This window comes from Punica granatum, chromosome 6 (genome assembly GCF_007655135.1).
Source record: "Punica granatum isolate Tunisia-2019 chromosome 6, ASM765513v2, whole genome shotgun sequence".
Classification (NCBI taxonomy): Eukaryota; Viridiplantae; Streptophyta; class Magnoliopsida; order Myrtales; family Lythraceae; genus Punica; species Punica granatum.
This window is the reverse complement of record NC_045132.1, coordinates 4,548,463-4,571,028: the sequence shown is the minus strand read 5'-3', so window position 1 is coordinate 4,571,028 and position 22,566 is coordinate 4,548,463. Positions and strand designations below refer to the sequence as shown.

Genomic DNA, 22,566 nt, shown 5'->3' with positions numbered 1-22,566 from the left:
TTTTGTCGGTTCTTCTTTTACTATTGGCGATGAAGGCGTGAAGTACAATGTGTTTTTCCCAAACCCTAATTACATTGTTCTCTCTAGATAATCTTTCCTTAACTCTCACCCATTATGTAATCTTATACAAAAATAAAAGAATTAGGGAAAATAAAATCTCATACATGAAAGAAATCAATTGAGCAAAGAAATAAAAAAAAAACTAGCTCAATCTGATATGATTTTGCTAGATCTCGCTAGAGAAAATTTTGTTATTTTCTGTAGTCAACTGCGTGGGTTATCCCACGACTCTCTCTCATCCCTCTATCTCTCTAATCTCTCTCTCTTCTCTCCCATTTCTCTTGGCTCTCTCTTCTTTCTCTCGACTCTATCCTATCTCTCTTGACTATATCCTATCTCTCTCGACTCCATCTCATCTCCCTAATCTCTCTCGACTCTATCTCACTCTCTCTCGTCTTTTTTTCTCTCTACTCTTTCTATCTCTCATCTCTCTCGACTCTCTCCCCCCTCTCTCTCGCTGAGAGAGGAGAAAGATGGGATAGAGTCGAGAGAGAGGTGAGAGAGAGTTGAGACAAAGGAGAGAGGGTCGAGAGAGATGAGAGAAAGAGTCGAGAGAAATGCAGGAGAGAGAGGAGAGAGAGTGAGATAAAGTCAAGAGAGAGGAGAGAGATGGGATAGAGTCGAGAGAAAGGGGAGAGAGAGTCGAGAGAGATGAGAGAAAGGAGAGAGAAATGAGAGAGAGTCGCGGGATAGCCCGCGCAATTAATTGCAAAAAGCAATAAATTTTTCTGCAATGAGATCTAGTAGAATCACAATAGATTTGTCTAGTTTTTTTTTTATTTCTTTGCTCAATTTGATTTCTTTCATGTATGGGAGATCTATTTTTCCTGATTCTTTTCTTCTTGTATAAGATTACATAAGGGGTGAGAGTTAAAGAAAGATTATTTAGAGAGAACAATGTAATTGGGGTTCAAGAAAAACACAATGTACTCCACGTCTTCATCACACATGGTAAAAGAAGAATCGACAAATCCTCCTTCGCCCGGGGACGTACGGTTGGCACAGCGTCGACCAGAACAACGTACACGAGTATGCAAGCTTGTCTTCCCTTATCTCCTTTTAATTGTTCCATTGAGATTATTGTGAGTTACATTCCTTTCGATTCTTACAAATTAATCCCAACCAATGATCGATCCCAACAGATATAAAAAGCATGTAATTGTAGCTTCTTCACTGTATCTTTAGACTTTAAAATCTTCTTCCTTAACTTAGAAATATGAACCCCCTTAGCTTAAGATGGTATTACCTTTATAGACTCTGAATCAATTCGAACATCCACATCACACTCCTCATCCAACTATCAAAAGTATCCACAACCTACGGCTTTATTCTTTGACGATCATTGTCATGAACATAAAAAAAAAAGACATTATCAACATAGAAAATCACAAATTATTAAAATATGTTGTTTATAAAGCCACGATACCTAAAAGTATAGGCATTTAAGAAAATGTTTGTTGTTGTTACAAGTGCTCGAAATTAGCAGTAAGGCCTTCCTCCCACATTCAGAGAACCACTATGAGCCTCTTGCTCCAGATTCCGTGGAAGCGCAACTGCTCTGACTAGATTCCTTCCCAGACCTCCTCTATTGTCGATCAACAGGAGCATATTGGACCTTCATGCTTCTCGATTAGGCAAAAAAGAGAGGAAAAAATGGAAGAAATTGAAGATAATTAGCTTCGACTTAGGGCTGTTGAGTGGAAAATAAGTGTAGAAGAGAGGGAAGAAGTGTTGCGTTTCAAGGTTGGGCATTCCGCCAACATTCAAATATCCAACAGACAAAAAGTGGTGTAGAAGGACCAAATTGATGATGTAAAAGATTTTAAAAAATGAAAAAACAAATTTTGTTTAGGAAATTCAATCAAAATGACCACATGGACCTTTTTGATTGGACTAAATTGATGCCAGATAGTTTTCCATCCTTGACTAACGGTTGACCAGACAAAGGGACGAAATTGACATCAATTGCGGCCTAATTGATGTTAAGAAGGATGAAATTGATGTCAAGAGGGACCAAATTGATGTTAAGAGGGACCAAATTGATGTAAAATTCGTGTAAGGGACTCGATTCATGCAACTCGTCCATCTCAAAAACCAAATTGATAGTTTTCTAAAAAATTATCAATTCCATTTCAATGATGTGTATAGGTATAAATTGTAAAATATAAAACCACAATAGTTCAATGAGTTATGTTTATTAACTTATTTATTAGCTATAAATATTTATATATTGAAGATCAACATTATTGACACCATATATATATATATATATATATATATAATTTATATCTTAGAATGTATCCAAAATACTGCCAGTACTACATCATTAAAAAAAAGATTAAAAGATAAAATATCCATAGAAACTATATCAATGAAATACTGATCAAATTGAGAAATTAAATATATATCACATCATGCGCTAGGGATGAAATTCCTAGAGAAAAAGTCCAATAACAAATTAAAATTTTTTCGGATTCTCAATGTCATATTAAGTATTAGTACAGCATTGATACAACTAAAATAATAATGATTCTTCTTATATAAATTTTTAATGTTTAAGTTATACGCTATGTGTCATCCTTAAGCATAAATAAGGAACTTTTTTTTCCAAAATTATGAGTTTCTCAATATAGACTAATAAAGAAAATCACTGTAAAAGACTTTTGAGTATATACAAAATTTTAAAATATTACCAGAGAATAAGAAAATAAGAATGCCGGCTCTTCATTTTGATAAATATAAGTACATCGAAGGGCATCGTAAAATGGGAACATCGAAAAGAGAGACACGTATATATAGTCTGTCAAAAAGAGAATATCTAAATTCAATAAAAGAAATCGTAATATTAAAAATTAATAGAAGAATATATGCATAAGAGAAGGAAAATTTTCAACTATTTTACTTAAGATTTACCACAATCAGGTAATATAAAGTTCAGTATAATTAAACTCTACTATAATACTATCCTTTGCCCGTGCGATGCACAAGTTTTTCCTAGGATTATTTTGTTCAAATTTATTTAAAATATTACTAAAAACAAAGTTTTTATTGAAAGATTTTTATTTTAATATAAATGTATTTCGAGAACTCTAACAATGAACAAAAAGAAAACAACTATGAGAAAATAATAACTATATCTTTCATCGAGTGATTATTGTGAATATTTGTATTTTCAATTTGCATAAAGTATGTTTTTATAAGTAAATCAATGACCATATAATTGTACATTTTATTTAAACTTCCTCTATATCTCATAATTAATGATTTTCATGTTATAAATAAATGAAAATAAATTCCTTTATTTTCTTTAAAATAAAAAATCAAAATATTAAATTACAATGTGCAATAATTCTTCATTAGTATAATATTAATAACTATATATTCATATACTTAATTGTTGCAATTATAACATAAGAGCAATTATAGTTACGAATTTTATCTAAAATATTTTTGATTTATTATCAAGGAGCAGAGTCGGAGATGGTAGTCAAAAGTTGCATATGGAGGTGGCTGTGAGTAGAAAGAAGGAAATGAGAGTGATGGAAAGAGCATATGAGAGCTAAGAGAAGGTGAGGATGGTGATGGAAGGGAGGATGAGATCATGGAAAGGGAGGCGCTAATAGGGGCCGAGAGGTGATAGCAGAAAAAAAGAGGAAGAGGAAGAAAGTATGAAAATGGAAGGAGGAGGTGATGGTTGGAGATGGTGATGATAAGGGTTGTGGTGATAACAACAGAAAGAAGAAGAAGAGGAAGAGATGATGAAGATGGAAGGTGGAGATGATGGAAATCATGGTGGTGGTGGGGAGGCCGAGAGTGTGATGGAGATGGAAGTTGATGAAGATTGAAGTTGATGGTGGTTGTGGTTGTGGCGTTGATGGCATGTAGAAGAGGGGAGTCGAGATTGGCAGAGAAAGAGCCAAAAGTAAAAGGAGAAAGGGATGGTGAGGTTGATGGAGATGACGGTGATGAAGATGAAGATAATGGAGATGGAGATGATGGTGCTGAGGAGGCCGAGGATGGTGATGAGAATGGCAGGGGATGTTATGGTGATAGTTAGAGGAGGCTGTGGTGATGGATGGAGGAGGCTATGGATGGGAAAGAGGAGGCTATGGAGAGCGAGGAAGGACGATGATGGTAACGATTGGGGGTGGGGGGTGGGGGGCAAGGACTAAGGGAGGTTTGGTCTCTTTGTGTCCTTATGTTTGCAATCGAGAGAGATCTGGGTGGTTGTGGCAGGAGGAGGAGATTCGACTGTCGGTTCCGTCGTGTGTTGTAGTGATGGATCGGAGTGGAGTACTGTTTCAGGTTGAGAGAGAGAGAGAAAAAAAGATAGAGAGAGAGAGAGAGAGAAAGAGGGCAGAAGCAGCTATAAATAAGAGGGACATGAAGATGGTGATGGTGATGTGAGTCCCATATTGTGTCCGCTATGGCGTCCAGTTATGCAAGGTTTGCCCGGAAGGAGCAATCACATCGACATTACGTCAAATTTTTGACGGAACTCTAATGAAATGCTATGTAGTGAAACAAAAAAAAAAATCATGCTACACAAGGAAATGATCTTAATTAATGCTGCAGCGTAAAAAAAAAATTAAAAAATATGTTGTACGATATTATTTGCTTAAAGAAAAAATCAATTGATATTATTTTTTGAGCATGTGAAGAGGCAAACAAATCATGAGTCGAGGGTGCAAATAAGAATACAATGTACTTGAAAGGAAAATTAATTCACAAAATTAGATCCACATAGTGTTCAGATCATGCAAAGAGGTAAAATAACGACAATCTAAAAATTTGCATATGGACACTTCTCGGAAGCACTTTTCAGTTTTTATATATAATAATAGATAATAGATAAATTGGAGTGAATTTAGGAGAAACAAGATCCTACGATTAGATAAAGTTCAATAAGACGGAAATACTTCATGAGATCAGAGGAGACTAAATTATAAACTACTTTTTGCATTAAATTTCCTTTTCCCGTTTACAACAATTCATTGATTTTCCTTTTTTTTGGCCTTATTTTTGGCCTTTTTCTTCCCATCTGAGAGGAAGCTTCTTACTTTCAACTCTATTCACAACCAACTTTCTCCCGCAAAAAAATATCCGACCCATCGATACAAACGTGACGCATACCCACATAAAACGGTTTAAAAACAATCAGTTGTAGTACTTTCACTTAGGAGAGATCAGGGGCCATCTCAGTACAAAACTGCATATAGCAGCCTCGGGTGAGATTGACAAGAAGCATCGCCAACAGGTTGCTACCATCAGTAAATGCAAGTCTGCCATTCTCGACTTTGCTCTGCACATCCGTGTTGTTGTGATCCTCCCGCAGTCTTTGGGAAAGCTATACTTGATGATCATCAAGATCTTTCTTGGGCCCTTTCAAGACGGAAGTCACCAACTTCAAATACTTCAGCTCATACGAAGAAGCGCGAGCTCTATGTGAGCCCGGTGGCAAACTTGCTTATTAGCTCAGACTATATAAACTATCTTTCCATTTTTTTTGTTTTTGGCCTGTGCCCAGCAGTTTCTTTTCTTGGCCTTTCTTCTCCCGTGGAAGCTTCTTATTTTAAACGGTACTCCATCCACAGCACCGAACATTCTCCCACAAAAGATGTCCGGCCCATCAATACATGAGTAGCCTCCAAGAACGCAAATACAAAAGGAGCTCTTACTATGAAGCGGACCCGCACCAGACATGTTTTACTTACTTGAGAGGCCATCTCAATATGGGACCGTATAAGGTAGAGCATATATATCAGCCTCGGGCAAGAGGCAGACACGAGGCCACGGCCCTAGGCTACTACCATGAGTAAATGCAAGCCTGCCATTCTCGACTTTGCTCTCCTCCTTTGCACCACTGTGATCCTCCTGCTTCCTTTGTAAAAGCCATTCTTGATCATCAAGATCCCCCTCAGGCCCATTCACGAAGGTAGGTGGAACCCAATTCTCCACCAGCTTTGCATACTTGAGCTCAGATGAAGAAGGGCGAGCCCTATGCGTGATCAATGCAGAACTTGCTTCAGCTCTATCAGCAGATGTTTCTGTCGCTGCTCCAGAAGAAAGACGCAGGTCATTTTCTTCTTTACCGACCTTAAGGGCAGAAGAATCTTGACCTGCCAGAGGAGAACACGGTTGCTCTGGTTTTGTCTTGTCCCCACTAGTCCGATCAGTAGAGCCATGTATATGGGGAGCAGCCAAAGATGCTTCACTAATGGTCCTTCCTGGGATAGAAGACTGCTCTTGCCCTGTCCTGTCCTCACTAGTTCGAGAAGCACTCCCTGTCCTGTGCCCACTACTATTCCGAGGAACAATGCCACATACTTGAGGAGCAGACAATGAAGCACTGCTAATGGTCTTTAATGGGCCAAAAGACTTCTCCTGCCCTGTCCTGGCCCCACTAGTCCGAGGAACAGTCCCACACATTTGAGAAGCAGCCAAGGAGGCGTTGCTCTTGGTCTTTCCTGGAGCGGAAGATTCTCGGCTCTTGAGGGAAGAAGTAAAGCAGACCCCATCTGAACTAGTCTGAGGACCAGTTCCGCGCATCTGAGAAGCAGCCAAGGAGGCACGGCCACTGGTCCTTCCTGGAGCAGAAGATTCTTGGCCCTTCAAAGAAGTCGAAGAGGGCTTCTCGGGCCGTGCCCTGTCATCACCATTCCGAGAAGCCGCCATGGAGGCATTGCTAATGGTCTTTCCTGGAGCAGCAGATTCACGGCCCTTGATGGAAGAAGTTGAGCAGGGCTTCTCTGGCACCACCCTTTCCCAACTAGTCTGAGGAACAGTCCCACAATTTTGAGAAGCAGCCAAGAAGCCATTGTTCATGGTCCTTCCTGGGGCAGAAGAACAAGGTTGTTCCTTGTTGGGCAACACATCGGGATCTTTCTGCCTTTGCAGGGGCAACTGGATCCGGATAATGCTCGCTTCACATTCATAATAATGAAATTCGAACAATTTATGTATCAGTCTCACATGTGAAGTTGAGTAACCCAACAAGAGAACAGCCTCCCTCCCCACACAAGGAAGAAACATAAACGCACTCACCAGATCTCTGCCTCCCCTCCATGCCTAAGCTTGTAGGGGTTTCTTGCCCTTTGCTGCTATTAAGGGTGCTGTCGGTGGAGTTCTGGGAACTGACAGGCTGCCCATGCTCTTCCGTGAGGTTGCTCTTCTCAGCGTGTTTAGAGTTGACCCTTTGTTTCTTGTTATGGTCTCCTCTTGTGTCATCTTCTTCTTGGCTCCTTCCATCCCTGTGCTTTCTCTTGTGATGATGCTTCTTCTTCTCACTGGTTTCACCTTCTTCCCGGGCCTTCTCCTTTTCCCTCTTCCTTCGCTTCTTCTCTTCTTTTCTTTCTTTCTGAGCCTTTTCTGCTTCTTTCTGAATTCAGAAATCAACAGAGTAGCATTAATTTCAGAAGTGACAGAGGAAAAACACATGCCGGAGAATGGAGGTGAAAATGGAGTATATAAACATCACTTCCAGAAATAGTTTGAGGAAAAGACAGGCAGGACAGTGGAGGTGAAATGCAGTCTACTAACAAGCAATAACAAATCTTTCCAGATTAACTTCTAAAGAGTTCAACAATCCAACAAAGCCCATTTTTTATGGTAAGACAGATTAATTAATAGCTTAAATATTTGTACAAAATTAGGAAAATATGGTTGAACAACTAAGTCAGATCCTTGCCTAAGAGACCATGAATTTTCAGGATTCAGCTTGTTGTACATTAATAATTTATCAAATTTCCATCAGTCATCTTTTACAGAACAAGCTTGCTTAACCCCCCAATTCAAATGCATAAAAAAGCTATTGTCCTAAATTTACCATTTGACTTTTAAGAAATAATGGTATGCCAATCCAGTTCAGGTACCCAAATTGGCAAGACTGATTTCATATTTGTTTAAAATTTTCTCCTCCTCCACAATTCTTCTTCATTCTTTTCCTCTCTCTGTTTTTTTTTTTTGGCTGGCTCGTTCCATTGGTTGAGTAGATACCACAGATAAATTGCAAGATCAAAGGGGAAGATCTTGTACATACATGTCAGAAAGCAAAATTTCATGCCACTTGCACATATGCCACTTTGAAAACAGAAAAGTCTGGTTTTGGGAAAACGTATTTTCTGCATGAAGATGCAGACAGCAGTGACTACAGCATGACCTCCTAACATTGCCATAAGATCTTAAATATTTCCCCTAAAGAAAAGCCGGACTGCTAATCACCATATGAAACTTCTAAAATGACAAGGAAGACTCGTTGATGCACAAGCATTAATGGGACCTAACAGTTATTGCCTCTGGCCCCTAAATACAAAGTCCATTCCAACACGTGAACATTTCACTCGGAACACATTGGTCGGAAAAACACAGACTTTGTTCAGCATTTATAGCTTCAAGGAAAGCAAATTCATTGTCTCAATTTACTTGGGAAGAGAAAGAGAACATTGCCATTTCTTCGACTTGAAAAATTGGACAAAAACAGTTGTTTGTCGTAAATGAATTTTCTGGTGGATGATGTTTGTCTGTCAAAAGACAAAAGCCAAGATTTGTTTAGACAATGGTGGCATAGACAAACAGGACGATGGCTATCAAGAATTAAGACCCCAATCACCGGAAGTACGTAGTTTTGACAACCAACAGAACTACATCAACCAGCTCCATCAGTTATGGGATTATGAAATTTCTGTAAAACCCGTATGCCTTGTGGAAAATCTGTCTTGTCTTGTTTTTTCTTTACTGAAAATACACAATCGGAAGCAAAGAGAGCAATTGCACGATCGAGAATCACAGAGAGAGATTTAGCAGTTAGTCGAGCATGAACACGAAAGCTTGTGCGGCCGATATGCTCAACAAACCTTGATCGATTCGATCAATGCCTCATCGCGGACCCCGTTCCTCGCGTACCCAGGCGGAGGGTAGGGAAAGCACCGCGACATCTCTCTCAATCGCGCAGCCGCAAAATCTCTAAATTCGAGATCGCAGCAGAATCTGAAAACCAGAAACCCTAAGATCACAAAACCTAATGAACCAAGCAGTTAACAACAGCGCAAATTTAGGGCTCCGACTTCAGAATCGGCCACAGGGTTCGTGCAATTGATACCCGCGGTAAGCCCGATTTGAGCGCCGGAAGGCGATCGGAGGAGGATCGGAGGGGCCGGGACAGAACAAGAAGGGAGAACTCAGAAGCTCACGAGAGAGAGATCTGAGATCCAAATAAGCCAACAACAGCTGCAGGAGGCGGTATTTATAAGCGGAAAATTCCCTGGAGGTTGTTTGGTAAAGGGGATAGCACATCGTTTGGGAACAGGGATAGCATGGAAGATTTCAGGATTGGGCCAAGACAGTTGGCTCGGGAACTGAAGCCCATTCTTGTTTTGGTGGCAAATTTGTAAGTGGCCGTTTGGGAACGGACCTATCAGATTGACATGAAAACTGCCCGCCATTCATGTTATAACCAAACCTATCAATTCTATTCGCATTCCATAGATGGACCGATCAAATGAGTTACGCGTAAGATCATTGGGGTGTAAGTCAATTTGATAAGGATTTCTGAGAATCTGCAGGAGATGATGATGTTGTCGCATCTTTATAAGTACTAAAATTAATACAGTAAGGACTCACTTAGTTTGTTATACCAAACAGATTAATTAATCAATTAATTAATATAAGTAAGTATACCTAAACAATAATGCATCGTGTGTCAAGGTTATCAATACTATTAACGGTTTGTTTCTTTATGGGCTTAAACTAATTATATATTTAACAGTTTGGCTCTTGTCGTGCATTTTAGCCTCCTTCTATCCACCCTTGAAGTCAACTATGATCTAGGCTGCCTTGAGGGTGTGGTTGGACCAGTGACAAATCCCCCAACACTGGCGGTATTTCCCGGTGTTCTAATTTTGCACTATCACGGCCATTTTCAAAATTTATGAGATTATTATACCTATTTGCGAGAATACATTAATATTCAAACATAGAACGAACTATAAGGATAACAGATAAGTTTAGTAGTACTGCGAGTAGCGTGGATACATGCTTCTTTTATACTAAGAGATCACAATTACCAGTTCTGAATGTGAATTTTGTGTAGAGGATGTGGAGTTTCGTGATGAATTGTTCTGTAGTTGCAGAGTTCCTTAGGATTATTGTCGCCGAATGGCGAAGTGTACTTGACCTCGGACGAGCTAGCACGGGCGTGTGAATGCCTGTGGGTCTTGGATCACGTTCCACACATACCAGGGAGAAGCCTTCTTGTCATATGCCCCTGGGGCGTATGGATGGTCCACAAGATCGTAGGTCGTGTAGGGCCAGAAGTCGGCCACCTGGCCTGTGCAATACCGGACCCGGTGCAGGACCTTCTTTAGGTCCACGTACCCGATCACCGTGAGTTTGCTCTGCTTCGGCTCCACGGTCACCCTTTCATCCCTTCCACTGATTTTTGAACCCGACGCTCGCATCCCTCGCAGTCCATCTTCACCTTGATCTCCACCGTCTAGAATTTCAGACCAACCAACAAAAATAATTTAGTTTATCTAATTTCTCGGAGAAAAAAGAAATAAAGAAATAAAGAAATAATTAAGTAGAAAACCAGAGAGGGGCAACGATTGTCATCAATAATTGACAAAACTTTTGACGTACTCTTACGTCAAAAATATATGTATAGGTATATATATAGGCTTTGTCAATGGCGGATCTGGACCCGAGAGCTACTAGATGCAAATTACATTTTCATTTTTGTCTTATAAGATGCTATTTATACAATTTTTAATTTTATATGCTAGAATCACTATAAGATATTTTGCTTTTTTCATTAGAAAAAGTAATATTCCGTCGAAAAACCTAGTTCTCCAAAAAAAATTTGTTCAATAAAAATTTTCCAGAGTTAATTTTTAAACTAAGACATATTTTGGACAATTAAATTGAAATGAGAGTGCATGTAAATCCATGACCTCTCGATCCAATACCAATATAAATCCATTCCGCAAAACTTCTTAATTCATCTAAACTTGTAACTTTATTATTTACTACACTATTTTAATTTTTAATATGTACTTGTTTTGTGGGAAAAAATTCCCAGTGAAGTCCGTTTCGAAAGATTTCCTTCATTTGTTTGCATGTTAGAGAATATTTGATATGAGAATGAAAATAAAAATTCAACCGCAAAATCTAAATATATTAAAAGATCTTAGGTTTGTTTTTCCGAAAAGGAGATTTGTGTGATTTTCTTTTTTTGAGTTGACCCCAACTTTTACGTCCTTCCTCCTATGCGGGAGAGTGGAAGAAGAAAGTGGGTTCAATTTGCATTTTACATCACGATTTAAGGAGACCTTATAAGCACCTTTTGCAGTAAAATAAAAATATATATTTACAAATATAGGTACTTTAGTATAATTTTTTCAAAATTTAGTGGGGTCAATTGACCCACTAAATGTTGGATCCGCCAATGGGCTTTTCTTTTGTATCTAAGCTAGCTTAGATAAAAAAATGGCCCAAAAGAAAATATTTAAAGCGGTCTATATCTGCTAGTCATTAATTTATCAGGTAAGTACTAAGTTAACAAGTAAGCGGGTCCTGAAATGGCAGTAGTATGATCTTCTCCATCCATTTAGGCATGCGGACGGAGGACCCACTAAAACTATATATACTAGTCTAGATCAACCGCGCGTTGCTACGGTTCAAAATTGAAAAATCACATTTCAAAAAAATTCTCACCCAACAAATCCATGCAATAATTGGATGAATATTCCAATTTACAAGAGTTCTACATTAACCATATCAGAGTCCAATTATCGGATGATACAATATATTCGTGCGGATTCTAAGATATATAAGCTCGACTTTATTTAACTTTTAAACTATTTACACAGTCCAATAATTGATCCAACACGACACAAAATCTGGACTTATTAATTACATCTACTCTCGTAATTGTAAAGAATCTTTAAGAAGGTAATTTAAAAAAAAAATTACACGAGCCTCTCAGTTCTTATTCTTTGCAAAACTCTTGCATTTCTTTCCCTCCACATCATGTATGCATAACTTGTTCAGCAGAGTCTCTTTAGAATGGACTCTTATGAATAGGCATTTGCATTCTTTTTAAATATGTGAAATAATAAGTAGGCACTCAAATATCTAAATTGAAACATCAACATGGTTAAATGAGTATGAGGGTTAAAGTTACGAAATTTTCTCCTGTCTTCCGTTTTTCACGTGGGATATAAATATAACATAAAAATTATTTTATAATGCTTAAAAGCCTGTTATCTCTAATTTCTTGGAGCAAAGTTTAAGTATTAATTATATATTTTCAACAATACTACTGCAAAAATAGTACTTACTTAAATTAAACTTAGATAAAACTTCTCTCCACATTGTTAAAGGGTCAAAAGAAAATCATATTCTAGAGTTTGTAGAACTTAAGAAAAGCTTAGCCTAAGCAAGTATGAATTCACTATACTAAGCAAGCATCACAATCAGATTACTATGACCACACAACTCAAACCAGTAATAAAGCTTAGAACTCTTACCTATATCATGATTTTCGCAATCCAAGCTGTAGCTGCCAGGGAGATGATACTGTTATCAACAATCCTGAATATTTAAATTACACTAGTTGAAGGTCACATGCATTGCACGTGGAAGATGTCTTACATGAAAAGTATAATTAAAATTTTCATCATCTGATTATTATTTTACAATTTATAATTTTTTAAAAATTTATAACAATAAAAGAAGATAAAACTATAAGATACTTCAGAGCAAAAGTTGTTCAACACATAATGTAAGGTATCATATGTCATCAAATCATCTTGTTCGCGTACTTCAAGGATGTGAGCAAAAGTAAAATTATTCATTTTTTTTTTGCTTGAAATGTTTTTTCTTATATCATGACTACATATTCTGGGGGAGCATTACATGTCCAAGAAATGCAATCACTTACCATTTTGCTTATAATTTCTTGTAAAACTTGTATATTAACAAAGAGGGCCACGGGTTTAATACAATGAAATAGAAATCCTCTTAGATAATATGAAGGAGTACAAATAGTCTCACTAAGTGTCAACTTGGAACCTTTTAGTTATGCTACATCCCCTTTTCATATATATCAACCTCTCCAATAAGCACAATTTCTGATAAGAGTTAAATAAAATATTTATGTCAAAACATCTATACTTTATATAAAATTATGAAAAGTTTCTCCATTTTTCATTATTTAAAAAATACTCCTACACCCTCGTGACTTTTTTTCCGTACATTTTCAGCTTGTGACTTTTGGTCGCACATATTCACTATATATAATTATATATATATTGGCTCTTTCTATTCATTGCTCATTTTGGACGTTTTATCTGACATCTCTCTCAATTGAATTAGCCATTCATTATAGGTATGTGTTCTATTATTATTTCATAACGATTTATATTTTTCAAAATTTTGTTACAACATATGTTTGTTTTCAATATTTGTTGTCCCGACAAGTTCATATTCTTTATCTCTTTCGGCATAAGTCTCGTGGTTGTTTTCAAAACTTCTCGTGTTCTCAATTTTTGTTCAAAAAAAATATCTGTATCCTTCATGAATTCCTATATTTTTTTTTATATCTTGTACTCACACGCTTTTGATGTGTTATGTTAGTATGACTTTTTCTCTCGATTCATCGCTCATTCTCACTATTTGTTGCATCACGTGTTCTATCATATATTGCATCAACCGAGTTAAACTTTGCACATCTTCTCTAAAATTGACACTTTCAAAAGTGTTTCTCCAATTTTATTTTCCTTTTTGCCCTTGGTAAATAAATATTTTACCATTTACTCAAATAATACAAATGCTACTAAACATCACATCTTTTTAATAGCATGGCATCTTTTCATTCGTTTTAAAATGAAAACTAACTTATATGTATTTTTTCTCATGACCTTTCGATTTCAAACACATTTTCATACTTCTTCATAAAAACTACTTAGCATGTTCTTTCTCATAATTATTCACTCCGACGATCGTATCAAACATGAAATAGCTTCTCCATTCAATGCTCACGGTTCCTCTCTCCCCTTTCCTATTTACATTTGTGTTCTTTTCAATTTTCATTTTCGATTTTTAATTACTTCTCCTTTTAATTACCTTTTATTCTTTGACTTTGCTAATCCTTGAAAAAAATTTATCGCATTCTCTTTCTTCTACCATAACCCTTTTATTTTCTTTTTTCATGTTTCACAAACCAACTTATTCTTAATTTTTTCTCATGACCTTTTGATTTCAAAGCATCCTTTCATACTTTTTCACTATAAAATCTACCTAGCATGTTTTTTTTTCCATAATTATTCACTTTAACGAGCATATCAAATATGAAATAAATTCTCCATTCAGCACCCATGATCCCTCTCTCCCCTTTCCTACTTACATTTGTATGGATAGGTTTTCAAAATTTATATTAATAATTTCCAAAAATTATTTTAGAAATGGATATTTTCTGATGAGTTACTGACATACAGCCTGTGAGTAATTCCTTTTGAAAATACTGAAGAAATTCAAATAATATATCAACAAATTTTAGAATAAAAAAGAAGAAGGAGAAAAATAATTTCTTAAAAAAGAGATATCATATCATTAATTTCTTTTTATTTTATTTTGTTATCTCTTATGTGGGTTTCTTCTTTTCTCCCCATTCTTATTCTTTTTTTTTGTTTGTAGACATCGGGTGTCGTTCTATCCATTGCCATTGTAGCATCTACCATCACCACTTTCTAACAATATTGCACAAGTATAGAGTCTTCATGCTGTCAATGTTCTCCCTTCACGAGCTCTAGGTGCATTTTCGTCATTGCTCCTCAAGTGTACTTGTGAAAAAAGGGAGAGATAAGTTGCTTCCAGCATAAATCTAATATTGATTATCAATACAACTTATCAGTTTGCAACTAAAATTAAATTTACTCTTGTGCCTTATGTGGGATCTAAAGCATATTATTTGTTTTTTATTTTATTTGTTAAGTATAAATTATAATATCTAATATGAATTACTATAAAAAATTTATAAAAATCAGGTTTGATCAACTTCCTTCCTATTTTCTTTCTATAAAACTTAAGACCATGTCTTTAATTTTTGGAATTTTTTTTTATCAATTTGGGTCAGATTTTTTTGAATTTTCGAGTTATCAATGTCATTGCAAGACTATTTGTGAAAATAATATTTCTATTAATTATTTTGTAAACTTTTATGCAAAATTTAAATTCACTTAACTATTTTTTAGGTTATTCTATTGAAATGGAAGATCAAGTCATAAATATATCAACTGGAAATAGTTTCTTGAAATATTTTTTTTGAATGCTTTAATTTCATTTTCTTTAAAAGCATTTCTATTATTTTAATCATACTTATCAAATTTTTATTATTCATACACTAGACTCTGATCCAGCACAACGTGCAATATAAAAACAACATAGCTTAAAACGTTGCCTTTCTATTTTCATCATTATATACCATTTGTAATTATGCATAGTTGTGCTGTTATTGAAAAATTATAAAAATTGAGATGAAAATTGAAAAAAAAATATTTTTTTAGTGAAAGAAAAGTTAAATAACTTAGTTTGAGATAAAGATAAGGTGGGGGTTGAAAAACAATAAGTAAAAAGTAGACTGGAGTTGACCACATATGAATTGATGGAGGAACGAGATATAAAATATGAGTTAAAATGTGCGTATACGTTTCCCTAGAAATTAATATTATTTATTTATTTATTTTATTAAATTAGATGCAATATTTTTTTGTGAATATTATTAATTACTTTTAATAATTTTTATTTTCAATTCAACATTTAAATATCCATATGGCCCACTTGGTAGATTTCCATGTGTCATGCCTGCAATATTAATGTCATGTTAGAAAAATTCATTAAAATTGACAGGAAAGTGATGACATACTAGACATGATACGAAACTCATAAGTTGTAAATTTTCATGCAATTAAAAAAATTCGCTCTAGAAATAATAAAAAAGGCATTTTTTTGCTTTTTTGGTCATGAACTACTTTTTATTTTATTTTATTTATTTATAAATTAAAGCAAGATCAAATTTCCAATTAGAAATGATCAGAAAACCATTTAAAATGAGATATTATTAATTTACTTATGATTTATGTATTTCTTTTTTTAAAGAGTTTTTCTTGATTTTAAACTCATATACATCTTGTGGCCCATTAATTCTTGAATTCTTTTACAAGTATATATTATGTCATTAGAATATTGTGTATTTTAACTTTATCAAAGAATATTTCACATGCAACACACGTGTAAATTCACTGGTCCATAAGAAAAGGTGCAGATGTGGTTCCTCATAGTGAAAGAATTTCTGGGGTCTCATGAATAATGTTGACAGTTCTCCGCCTAGAAAGGAAGGAGGGGGGAGGACAAAGATCATGCCATGCACCATCTTCACCTTAGCAAGATTAATATTTCTCCCAAATGTCAGATTTATATGCTAACAACTATATTTTATTGCACTTCACAAAAACAAGAAACTACGTGTCAAATCTTTTAGAGTTCTTTTTTAATTTTTGAAGAAAATAACCTGACCAATGAGCAATATTAGATTCCAACAATTTTTAGAGCTGATAACTTAGAAGGCATCAAAGCAACTTTTAAGTAGTCTTACATACCTTTGATGACTTAGGATTGTACCATTAATCCTTTTATCGGCCATTTGTGGTCTAATAATCTCTTACGAAATTACCCATTGGCAAGACAAGATGTTCACCCACACGTATGAAAGTTAAAAGGAAAAAAAAATGAAATAATCGAATAGAAGTATTCAATCTGAAGCAATCTTACTGAAACAATATATAAGCTAATCCAATCACTAGTGCAAATTGAAGGAAAAAACATAGTATGACATATAAAACGTCCTATCAAAAGTGCATGTAGTGGTAGAAATATATTGCATTTGATAGAACATTAAGTGTATCAGATGATTTCAATTGGGGTACTTCCACATGAACACGAGAAGTGTAAAAATCGTAAAAGAGAGGTGGCAGAGGAGAGAGATTATGAGTAGAATAGAGAGAATTATTGCAAACAAGAAAGATTATGAAGAGAGAAGCAGTATCATACTAAATCTTAAGGCTCTATTTATTTATAGAAAATTAATTTTACTTTTGTCCCAGAAGGAGGGCCAGGTACGTGGTGGTGGTGATGGTGGTGGCAACGGTCGAAGGTGGAGCAGCTGATCATTAAGAAAGAAAGCAGAAGACAGACAACTGATGAAGCATCGGAGATGGTTTCTGGAGAGTGGAGAGAGGGCGGGATGAGTATCGAGGAGCAAATAAAACCGTGCAAAAGAGAGGGATAAAAAATGGAATTATAAAACTGACCAAGGGAACATGTGGCGAAGATGTGCAGTAGTATTGGTCGAGACAACTGAGAGGGGTGGGGAAGTTTTTGTCTCTTACATCTTTTCACATGGGAAGAAATCGAAAAAGGCATAATTGGTGTATCTAGGGACCAAAACACAACAGATGGTGTCCGTAAGTGCGAAAACATATAACTTCTGTAAGATTCACATTTTTAATTATCATTATTATTATTGTTATTATTAATATTTTGTAAGTCCATTATCAACCAAATGGGATAATTGCTAAAAAAATATTATGATTAATAGCGCCACGTGTGCAATTCCGTCAATTTTGGACGGAAAGTTAGCGTCGGGATAGATTTGAAACCAATACGTTAACGTTGGGATATCTCGGGTAAAAAATCAAGTTTGGACTAGAACTAAGAATTTCTTCAAACGTTAGGCTATATGGCGCTATTATCCCAAAATATTATTATTTTTATATATAATATATGATTGTTGGGACATTCACCATTCTTTGCCGCTTATATAAAATTTACAAATGGAGGCCTCTCATTCAACGATTATTGAAATGCCTCATTTAATAAATTATTATTATTATTACTACTATTTCGTAAGCCCATTATCAATCAAATGGGATAATTGATAGGGAATTATTATTATTATTATTATTATTAGAAAATGGATAATTTGTTGGTTATTAATACTATCAAATAATAATTACTATTACTACTTCGAAAGTCCAATATCAAATGTGATAATACTATTTTGTAACCCCGTTATCAATCAAATGGGATAATTGTTGAGAAAATATAATAATAATAATTATTATTATAAAACGGATAATTTTTTTGAGTTATTTTGTAAGCCCATTATCAATCAAATGAGAAAATTTTCACATATGAAAAATTCACGCAATGTGTAAATCCATTGGCTAGTTTTCTTAAGGTGTGAAAATTATAATGGGCGACTGCCGCCCTTAATCTTCTCCTCGATTCATCCCGCCAAGGATGATGAATGCAGGGCAATGAAAAAGTGCCACGGTCTTTCCAAACTTCCAATCTTATATGAAATTTGCAAAACTATAAATGTTTTTTAAGACAAACTAAAAGATGAAGATGAGTACTAATCAAACTGCGACATGATGATGTTTTCTTCTCTGAGCAGTAGGAAGGATATCCTGCACTGATAACGTATGCGCCATGCATAAATGACATCATCCTCGCTGAAAACAGTAGAAAAAAAACTATTGATGAACTTTTCTTTTTCAGTTTTATCTTATCTGATTTTATTTTCTATATTATACTATTATTTAGCTGGAGTCTCGTAACCGCTTTTATATTTTCTATAGTTTGATCTGCTGTAAAACAACACTCTATACATATACATATATATATATATGTATTCTCCAATTTTTATGAAACGAAAAAACAAAAAAATCGGTCACTTTCTTTCCCGGGTGAATTGTGGGGCCGAAATGCAATTTTAAGAAATCCAAAGACAGTGTGGTGACTCCTATCACATTTCCCAATAGAAGAAAATCGATCCTAGAAGGACTATAACTAAACTTATGAATTCCTAAAGATAACGAAATAACAAAGTTTTAACTACTAAATATATACAAAGATAAATCATTATTCCCATAAATCTAACTTGTTTTCCTTGAATATCATAATCAAGATTGTATAAAAATACAAAAGTAATCGCGCACTACGCGTATGCCTGAGAGCTAATACATTACAAACTAATATAATCAATTAATAGTTATATTCGACAAAAAAGAAAATCAATAGTTACATATACTTAGATTAAGAAATAAGTTAATGATAAATTGATGGGTTTCCATATTCATCAATCATCAACTTTCTCACTCCCTCTTTTTTTCTCTCTCCAGTCATCATTTCCTTTCTTTTCACTCTCCCGTCCCATCATTTCCTTACTTTCATTTCACACTAACGAAAACCTTTCGTAGCATATCTATACAGATCAGAAATTATTATACCACGTACAAAGATTCTTAAATTATGAACAACAATACATAACGCATATTAGGGTCTCGTTTAATTGACCAAACACCTCAAATATATGCCCTTATCGGTATAGAAAGAAGAACCAAAGATCCCAAATTGGAATGTGTACGAACACAGCTGCGCTGACACATCATCCAAACAGTGAACACTTTTTTCTTTCATGATAGTTACCACACACTTCTAGATAACGTAGCCACTCGTACTCAAATAAATCTACTACCAAACAGTAATATAAGACAAAATTATGGATACTGTCGCCCTTTAATATTCTAGAACTAAAACAGGATTACAGCTGCCCTAGAATCTTCCAACACGTCAATCTTGGACATCAATTTTCCCACTCGTTTAAAGCACAAAGCCTAATATATAAGATTATCAAGCAAAAATAAACTTCTTGTATTTTCCTAATATACCTGAATCCAAGTTCAAATTCTTTTTGACAAATCCTCCTAAAGATTCTTTTAATAATTCTCTTAATGGATAATAATTTTATTACGATATAATCAGATATGAGATTAAAAGAATTCTTCTACTTTTTTTTAAAAAATAGCATTTCTAAAATTTAAAAATGTCTATAATGATCTACCCAAATAACAGTAAACAACCTTTAATAGTTGCCACAATTCTACCACAAAAATGAGATCCCCTGTAGAAGTTAGTTCTCACAAAACAGATTAATTATATCTACTGTGAAAGAAATTTGTCCAAAGCATCTCATTACGTAGACCAAATTAATCTAGATAAGAATTAATTTTTTGAAATGAGCTACGACTTCCCTAATTTCATTGAAAAAAACTTTTTTATAACTATATAATAATTAAGACAAAATTACAATAAGTGCTAACTACACTATTGATCTCTGATTTATTTCCTTTGCTCAAAGTGGATATTGGGAAACCACTTTAAGCGAAGGAAAACGAACCCTCACCTCAACTAACTTGTAAAAAATAAATAAATGTAAAAATTATACACAAAAGAAACAATAAATATAAAAAAAAAATTAATTTCGTAAAATTTACAACACCAAAAAAAAAATGAAAATTCTTTGCTGCTTGGTAACCCAAATTAATTTACATAAGCACATCACAAGATTTAGTAACCACTTTGTTTACCGTATGCCAGATCTACAATACAAATACATTACACATTTTCTCTTGAGTACTTAATTCCGAATCACATGACCGAACAGGCATTAGTATTTTCATCACTGAACGCGGTCGTGTACTTGACTTCGAATGAGCTAGCACGGGCGAGTGAAGATGCCTGCGGGTCCTGGATCACGTTCCGCACATACCCGGGAGGAGCCTTCCTGTCGTATGCCCCCGGGGCGTATGGATGGTCCACAAGATCGTAGGGCACGTAGGGCCAGAAGGTGGCCACCTTGCCCGTGCGATACTGGACCCGGCGCAGGACCTTATTCGGGTCCACGTACCCGATCACCGTGAGCTTGCTCTGCTTAGGCTCCACCTCCACCTTGGTCACTCCTCTCATCCCTTCCACTGATTTTCGAACCCGACGCTCGCATCCCCCACAGTCCATCTTCACCTTGATCTCCACGGTCTGAATATCAGACCACCCAACAAAAATAATTTAGTTTATCTAATTTCTCGGAGAAAAAAGATAAAAAGAAATTACTATGCAGAAAACCGTAGAGGGACAAGGACTGTTATCAATAATTGACAAAAATTTGACGTACTAATATCACTCCATCCACTCCAGAAACGAGGGGACCTGGCTTGAAATGGGTTAACTGGGACCAATGGACTTTTGAATATGTACATTAAAATTTACAAAAATCTCCATCCACTCCGGGAATGAAGGGACCCGATTCGAACTGGATTAATCGGGATCAATAGACTTCTAAATATGTATACACCGAAAAAAAAAAAGAATTTAAAGCCGAGTATATTCATGAAGAACTAGCCTGAGTATGCTCCTCCATGTACATATGGGAAAAAATTACTCCGGCTCAATGACTTCCACGGGAGAAAATCTGATATGAATACCTAGACGGTCCGATGCTCGTAATAAAACCGTTAAAATTAGAAGATTCAGAGTGGAATTTTTTTAAAAAAAAACTATACTAATTTGGCTCATGGCCTCCAATGAACTTCCTTCATAGTCCCATCAGAAGGTATACATATGACGAGGAAAAACACTGATCAAGTTATGGACATTGAATGACGAAAACTGTTGCGCCCACCAAATTGATTAACAGGAGCTCCTCTGCAGTTTTTTTTTTTTCCGCAAGTTCGTTAAACAACACTCGAAAAACCAAACGTAACAAACTGTATTTATGTTTTACTAGCTCAAAATAGACGAAGAATGAACCCTGCAGAGCAGCAAACTGACGCAATATCTTGTTGGGGGTATTGATAACGATCAGTTCAGTTAAATTACCTGAAGTTGTTTGAGCTTCTTGAGCTTCCTCCTGCTGCTGCGGCCGTGAGACAGCTCACAGACGTCTGTAACGTAATCCAAAATCCCCATCTGCCTTTTCTTCTTCTTGCACGAGACGAATGATGATTTCTCACAAAAAAAATAGAAGGCGGAAACTGTTAAGTAATGCGTTTGTGTTTGAGTGAGTGTGTGTATGCGCGTTCGTTGGAGAAAAGTCGACTGGGGCAGCTCCGTATAAATAGACAGAGCGGGAGAGACCGGACAGCGCCGCAACGGTGTCGGGGGCTGAGGGACACGTGTCAAGCGGACACATGGGCTTTATGGCGGCCCATGTCTCCTTTAAATTGAGACGAGAACCGACTCCGACCGATGATGACTAGAATGCTGAGCTCATCGATTGAAATTTGAAAAGAAAATTTTCTCCTAGTTTTTTTGCCCTTTTTGTTTCGGTCACATCGGAAGGTGTTCATAACATTTCTCTTGTAAAAAAGGAAGTTCATGAGGGAACTAAGCGGATAATGAATCTAAATTAAGGATATAAAAATTAATATTAGTCGATTTGAATGGTTCGGAGCCTATTTCCTTTAAGTAAAATTATGAATTTCGATTCTGTAAATAAAAAAAATTTACAATTTGAGGTTTTTATGGATCAATTACTATGATTGAAAATTTTTTCTCCTTGAGTAGAACTGGCATAGGCCTGAATAAATTGGAAGCTATTGGATTTCTGGA

General features: G+C 35.6%; 2 protein-coding genes and 1 pseudogene across 2 annotated transcripts; all 3 read right to left on the bottom strand.

Moving 5' to 3' along the window:
* Positions 1-4,995: 4,995 nt before the first annotated feature.
* Positions 4,996-9,289, bottom strand: LOC116210855 (zinc finger CCCH domain-containing protein 18-like). The gene is made up of 4 exons (XM_031544958.1): positions 9,158-9,289; positions 8,913-9,045; positions 7,105-7,438; positions 4,996-6,983 (listed from the first exon to the last, which is right to left on the bottom strand). The coding sequence occupies exons 2-4, from the start codon at positions 8,991-8,993 to the stop codon at positions 5,788-5,790; spliced, it is 1,611 nt and encodes a 536-aa protein (XP_031400818.1). The 5' UTR covers positions 8,994-9,045; positions 9,158-9,289; the 3' UTR covers positions 4,996-5,787.
* Positions 9,290-9,870: 581 nt separating this feature from the next.
* Positions 9,871-10,543, bottom strand: LOC116212072 (annotated as a pseudogene).
* A 9,874-nt stretch (positions 10,544-20,417) lies between these two features.
* Positions 20,418-22,062, bottom strand: LOC116209887 (heavy metal-associated isoprenylated plant protein 27-like). Its single transcript, XM_031543634.1, has 2 exons — positions 21,835-22,062; positions 20,418-20,994 (listed from the first exon to the last, which is right to left on the bottom strand). The coding sequence occupies exons 1-2, from the start codon at positions 21,922-21,924 to the stop codon at positions 20,608-20,610; spliced, it is 477 nt and encodes a 158-aa protein (XP_031399494.1). The 5' UTR covers positions 21,925-22,062; the 3' UTR covers positions 20,418-20,607.
* Between the last annotated feature and the right edge of the window lie 504 nt (positions 22,063-22,566).

What these genes read in the sequence shown, in the direction of transcription:
- LOC116210855 (XM_031544958.1), bottom strand. Translation starts at nt 8,993, where the DNA reads ATGTCGCGGTGCTTTCCCTACCCTCCGCCTGGGTACGCGAGGAACGGG. An exon ending in CATTGATCGAATCGATCAAG is followed by an intron (nt 7,439 to 8,912) that starts GTTTGTTGAGCA and finishes TTCTGAATTCAG; the next exon opens with AAAGAAGCAGAAAAGGCTCA. An exon ending in GGAGGGGAGGCAGAGATCTG is followed by an intron (nt 6,984 to 7,104) that starts GTGAGTGCGTTT and finishes ATGAATGTGAAG; the next exon opens with CGAGCATTATCCGGATCCAG.
- LOC116209887 (XM_031543634.1), bottom strand. Translation starts at nt 21,924, where the DNA reads ATGGGGATTTTGGATTACGTTACAGACGTCTGTGAGCTGTCTCACGGC. An exon ending in AGAAGCTCAAACAACTTCAG is followed by an intron (nt 20,995 to 21,834) that starts GTAATTTAACTG and finishes TCTGATATTCAG; the next exon opens with ACCGTGGAGATCAAGGTGAA.